The sequence below is a fragment of the Apis dorsata genome, unplaced genomic scaffold (genome assembly GCF_000469605.1).
Source record: "Apis dorsata unplaced genomic scaffold, Apis dorsata 1.3 scaffold_44, whole genome shotgun sequence".
Classification (NCBI taxonomy): domain Eukaryota; kingdom Metazoa; phylum Arthropoda; class Insecta; order Hymenoptera; family Apidae; genus Apis; species Apis dorsata.
Window position 1 is genome coordinate 1,020,578 of NW_006263346.1, and position 6,225 is coordinate 1,026,802.

Here is a 6,225-nt window from a genome sequence, read left to right on the forward strand (position 1 = left end):
AATTATATTTCTATATTTTATGGTTACAGGATATTTGAAGAAAAACATGTTACTAACATATTAGTCTCAGAAAATTGTATATCAATATTAGAAAAAATAATAAATAAAGCTATACTATGTTTAATAAGAACTTTCGAAATACAAGAATAAAAAACAAATATTTTTATTTAAATTCATTATATTTATTAATAAATTTAAAATATAAATTCAAAGATATAATTAAAAATTGTATTTTTAATACAAAAAAATAATTTTTTTTATTTTTTAAAAAATTTATACGTAATTTTTCTATATTTTTTCTATATTTTTTTTATACACAATACATGTAAATTTTAAATATAATATAAATATAACAAACAATAATATAACAAGCTAATATTTTGTAAAAAATGCATAATAATGAAATATTAATTTAAAATATTACTGTTTGATTTTAGTAAATAATTTTTTCCCGCGACCTTTAGATCCAGATTTTTTACCATTTGTACTTGATTTTTCTTCAAATAGAGAAATTTTTTCATGAAATGCATTATATAACATTTGTGCTTCATTTTTATTTCCAAGTAATTCAGTAAATTCTTCCTAAAATATTAAAATATATTATTCTATATTTTTAATTTATATTCTTAATAAATTTAAATTATGATTTTATACGACATACTTTAGAAAGTTTATTAAGATGATCTAATGATTGCCCTTTACTTAATATTAAATGTAAATTTTTAGTAGTAACTCCAGGTAATTTTGAAACAAAATCTTGAATACGAGAATTATATTTATCTACTGGTATTTCTTTATTTTCTTCAATTCCAATCTGTGCAGCTTTTATTGGATCTGGTTGATCTTTTCCCCCCTACAAATTTATATTTAAGACAAAATAAATTTAAAGTACTATTTAAAATCTTTAAATTTTAATTATATTACCTTTAATTCCTCAAATAATTGAGCTGTTGCATGAGGACCAGGTGACCATACAAGTTTTAAACGAGGAAAATGTAAAGTCAAAAGTTGAAGTTTTGAAGTAATGAACATATTTTGAACATCTTTGCTAGCATAGTAATAACCCTATAATTAAAAATTTTTAATGAATTTTATAAAAATCATTTAATAAATTAGAAAATTTTAATAATTAGCATTTTATGATATATAAAAATATATGTACTTGAAAACAAAATGGTTTATTTGGATCAAATTCTATTAAAAGCATTGGTTTGTTATAATACCGTGTCATAGCAATAGCTTGATTATACAATCTTCCACTATTTAAGGAACCAATTAAATCAGAGACACTTTTTCTCTCAACGCAAATGTCTGGCGATAAAATATAATCTCCCACCTAAAAAATCTGATTGTTATTTGATGTAGTTAAAATTACATTCTTTAAATCATTTAAATATTTAAATTTTTTACTTGTAAAGTTACTGGTTCAATTTTCATGCCTCGTGTATATAGTATAGCGGGTAATTCACTTCGAAATTCTCTCATATCAACTATAACAGTATTAGGAGCTTCAGATATTTTTGGCAATCCACCTTTACGTGTATTCATTTCACTGTCTTCATCCGATTGTATTGCAAGACTTAAACAATCTTCAGTTTTTCCATCTTGATCTTCAGGAATAACCATTGTCTGAAATAAAAAAAATACATAATATAATTCATATGTATATGAAAATTCATTTGAAATATATAATATACATACAGTTTTACTATTAATTAATGCATGAAATGCTTCTTTTTCTCGCCTTAACGAAGTAAGGTATTCTTGTTCTTCCACAGAACCTCCATAAATTAAGAAATATACCTTTAAATCTATTGATGGATTATTATTTTGATAAACCTATTGATAGAATATAAATTTATATAGATATAAATTAACAATTAATTTTTTTTAATGTTATACATACTTCAATTTGTCGTATAGCAGACAAATCTGCTACATACATAATAATGTTACTTGGCATATGTTCTGTTAAAGCACGTTGCAATGCCATTGGATCACCATTTTTTTTTAAAGATTGTATCAGAATAATAGGTATATTTTCATTTACATTTGTTAAATCTAAATTTGCAATCTAATAATAATAATTTATATTGAATTGCATTAATTTTAGATATATTATACATATAATAAAGTAATATAATATATAATAAAATTTTACTTGTGAGCATTCTTCAAATAAAGTTTGATGTTTGATTTCTTCTTTGATTAGTGGATCAGATTGATTTTCTTCTTTAACTTTTTGAGATAATGTTAATACATAAGTATCTTGTTCTTCATTATTATCTTCAATTGTAGATGTACTTTCTTTTTCCACACTTGTTTCACTTTTTTTTAAAATAAAAAAAATGATAAGAATTAAAGTGTTTTTCCATATATTTATATTTATTCCTTTTGAATAAAAGATTTTATTTTTAATATACCTTATGTTTTGTATTTCTTTATGAGAAAGTTTTTTCATTGCTTCATAAAGTAAATATTCATTGGCACCCATAATTAAATAATTTCTTAATTGATAACAAATATTACGATCATGTACCAAAATAAGGATTTTTTCAGAATTACTTTTTTTTTTATTATCATTCTGAATTTCAAGTAATACTTCTGTTAGTGCTGTCCATTTTGGAGTACTTTCAGGTTTCAATTCTATATAAAAATCAATTTTTACATTATAAAATTTCGAATATATGTATCATAAATATATTAAAAATATATAATTAAAAATATAATAAATATAATACATATTTTACATATATACATATATATATTATAATCATAAATCTTTTTTAACAAGAATTCAAACGAACTCACCATTTTTTTCATTATAAACTCTTTCTTTTGCATTTTTAAATAAAGTATCTACAGAATCTAACATCAACCAACCACTATTTTTCATAGCATATTCCATAGTACGTAAGCGATTTAACATTGAATAAAATGACACACTATCTTCATATGTTAAAGATCTTAAAAAATTATATTTTTATTTTTTTATGTAGAAAATAAATTATTTATATTTATTTTTTGATTTCTGAAATACTTACGCAAGAAGAGCACGTAATGTTTTTAAATCAGATAACAATTGCTTTGAAGTAGAACTAAGTTGATGCCAAATAGGATCTAATTGCAACTGTAATTGCTTATGAAACTTTTTTGTTATTGCATTTTCAACATTTAAATCATCTAAATCTAACTATAAAAATAAGATGTAAATGAATTTTTATCTTTTTATCTTTTTTATCTTTTTTTTTTTTAATTGAATATTTTTTTTTTAATAAAACATACTCACATATTTATTAAGTCTTTTTAATTCTTTTACAATATAATTCATTATATCAAGTAAAGAAATTTGAATGTTTAACATTTTAGGTGTAATTTTTACATGTAGTTCGATAACATCAGGCTAAAAAAATTTGTTGACATAATTCTTTATAGTGTAATTTATAATATATTATAATTTTAATAATTTTGAAATGTTATTACCTTATGTGTTTCTAAACTACTATTTATAAGAGTATGAAAACGTGGCCATAAATATAATTTTTTAACAAACAAAGCTTTCATTACTCGTTCTACTTGCATAAATCCAACAGTAAATGCCAATGCTGAATTAGTGAAGGCTTTAATAAAACCAGTCTATAAGAATTTATAAAATTAAAAAGAAATATTTTTTGTAATAAGAATTCATTTTTATTTTATTTTATATTTTTTTTATATTTACTTTATTATTTTGTCTATATAAACGAAGAGCGAATGCTTCTTGATATGAATTTAAAATATTATGTGCTCTATATACAAGAATTCCAGTAACTAAATGTAATGGAATTCTTTTTTTTAATAAATCTACTACAAGAATTGGACCTGACATAAATAATACACCACCTTCCAGATACATTACTTCCCTACAAATATTAAGAAATAATAAAACAAAAATTATATTAAAATGTGAAAATTTCCAAACAGAAAATATTGTATACCTTTCATCAGAAGAACATTCAGAAGTTACAACACGAGGTAATTGTTTTAATCCATAATTTTTTAAAAGATCAATAAAATATTGTTCATCGTGATTTGTAGTTCCTAAAACTATAATTAAGTTTCCAGGATCTATATAAGCTCTTAATATATTTGCAAATATTGTTTCTATACCAAGTCCCCTAAAATATAAGAAATATAAATAAAATATTATTTTATATATATAATACATAAATAATACAATAATTACTTTGCTATAATAACTAATCCATCTTCATGGAGTATTTCCAAAAATATTTGGTTTTCATATTCCAACATGATTAATTAAAGAAATTATTATATCATTATATCAAAACACATATGTTAAAATAATATATGAAAAAGTAAATCTAACAAATACCAAGTAATATATGCAGAGAATGATGATTCTTGTTCCTGAAATAATAAAATTAATTATATTAAAAATTATATAAAAAATTATAATTTTTATATATTAATATTAATATAAATTATTGTTTTTAATATTTTTGTATTTTAATATATACCTTATTATTATAAATTTCTGAATCTTTATTATATGATATATTTTCTGTATCTATTGTTTGATATACTAAAAGAATGTATTTACTATTTTCATGTGATGGATGTCCATAAATTCCTATACTAACTGGTCTTTTAAAACTTGAAAAAAATATTGTTATTAAGATTTAAATGTAGATTAATTTTTTTATAGAAATTTATGTTTAATGTACCTATCTGGAATAAGAATAGTATCTTCTCCACATGTAGCAGATTGAAGACAATATTGATCTGGTTCATAAGTTGGTTTTGTTATTGTTTGTGAAGCATATAAATCTGCATCTCCAGTACTATGAAGTATAAAATAAAATTAAAAATTATATCAATAAAAAATTATATTTCTTTTTTTTATTTATAATTAGATTTTATACAAGATATAAATGATTAATTAATATTATATTATTTTAATAATTTACTTACTCAGATTTTAATATTATTTTAATAAAACCTTCATAAGCTAAACTATAATATTTGTATGAACCTCCTGGAACTTCATCAATTATATAATGTAATAATTTATCTTCATGTGATAATACATAGGATATTTGCTAAAATAAAATAATTTTGTTATTTTAAAGAATTCCAAATTATATATATATATAAATAAACATGCTTACCAAAATAAGAAAAATAAAAATATTCCTCATAGTATAATGAATTTTAACATGATCAACATGCAATAAGTTTTATATTAATCTGTAAAAATTTCATGAACATTTTTTTTAAATAATTTTTTTCACATATAATATTTGTATAAAATTAAAGATAATAGTTAATAAAATTATAATTTATAATTTTATAAAATATATATAGATAATATAGATTTTATAAAATCACATAATATATATAATTATATTAAAAAAATTATAATTTATATATTTTAAATATTTTAAATTAATATTCTTTTGTAAATTTTATTTTATATACCTTTGGTTTTGTAAAAGATATTTGAGGTTAATATATTTCAAAATGATTTTTTCTAAATATTAATATTTCTTGTAAAAATAACATTATGTATATCTTTCTAAATAAATTATAGAATATTTTGTAAATGATAAAAAATTTATTTATGTTATGTACACAATTTTGTAATTAAAATTTCATAAAATTGCATTTATCAAATAAAGTTGCAGATGTCACTTATAATAAAAATTCACGTAAGTGAATTTTTTAATTTTTTTTATTTAAATTTAAATAATAACATATGCTATTTAAATTTGCTTAAATTAAACTATGCATGTATTGATAGTCATATATATTTTTCATTATTTTTATTTTTCTTTTTTCTAAAAAAATATAATTTGCTTTTATATATTAAACAATTATATATTAATCAAAATAATTGCAAATATTTTTATATATTAATAATATATTTTTTTATATTTCTTATAAGATACAAAGTTAAAAACAAACATTGATATACAATATAAGACATAAAAAAAGATAATTTTTGTTTAAAATTAAATAAGTTAATGTAATTTTTATCCAATATAATATTTATAACTTTAAAAATTTTAGATTGTTTTATAAAAAGATAATTTTCTTAAATTTAAAAATTTGTTAGTTGACATCTAGCAATTCTAAATATATCAACATAGAAATTAATACATTCAAGATTAAATTAATACATTAAATTAATAATTACAAATTTTTTTAAATAATTTTATAAAG

The 6,225-nt window shown here is 19.3% G+C and overlaps 2 protein-coding genes across 2 annotated transcripts in view; one reads left to right on the plus strand and one right to left on the minus strand.

Annotated features, from left to right (window-relative positions):
• LOC102679091 overlaps positions 1-158 on the plus strand; it is a 2,072-nt gene extending 1,914 nt beyond the window's left edge. The window contains exon 8 of the mRNA XM_006608734.2: positions 30-158. Coding sequence (XP_006608797.1) covers positions 30-150 — 121 coding nt within the window. The 3' untranslated portion in view covers positions 151-158. The remainder of the gene's footprint in view (positions 1-29) is intronic.
• Positions 159-166: 8 nt separating this feature from the next.
• On the minus strand, positions 167-4,641 carry LOC102678957 (DNA repair endonuclease XPF). The gene is made up of 17 exons (XM_031513973.1): positions 4,521-4,641; positions 4,226-4,410; positions 3,978-4,157; positions 3,722-3,902; positions 3,484-3,636; positions 3,290-3,403; positions 3,045-3,193; positions 2,812-2,966; positions 2,424-2,646; positions 2,162-2,327; positions 1,907-2,074; positions 1,702-1,839; positions 1,411-1,629; positions 1,163-1,336; positions 925-1,065; positions 662-853; positions 167-582 (listed from the first exon to the last, which is right to left on the minus strand). Exons 2-17 carry the CDS (start codon positions 4,291-4,293, stop codon positions 421-423), a joined length of 2,583 nt encoding a protein of 860 aa, XP_031369833.1. The 5' UTR covers positions 4,294-4,410; positions 4,521-4,641; the 3' UTR covers positions 167-420.
• Positions 4,642-6,225: the final 1,584 nt, after the last annotated feature.

Bases quoted from the DNA above. Each gene is read 5' to 3' on its own strand.
- LOC102678957 (XM_031513973.1), bottom strand. From the start codon at position 4,293: ATGTTGGAATATGAAAACCAAATATTTTTGGAAATACTCCATGAAGAT. The intron at 2,967-3,044 runs GTAAGTATTTCA...TAATTTTTTAAG, and splicing joins ACATTACGTGCTCTTCTTGC to ATCTTTAACATATGAAGATA. The intron at 1,840-1,906 runs GTATGTATAACA...TTCTATCAATAG, and splicing joins CTGCTATACGACAAATTGAA to GTTTATCAAAATAATAATCC.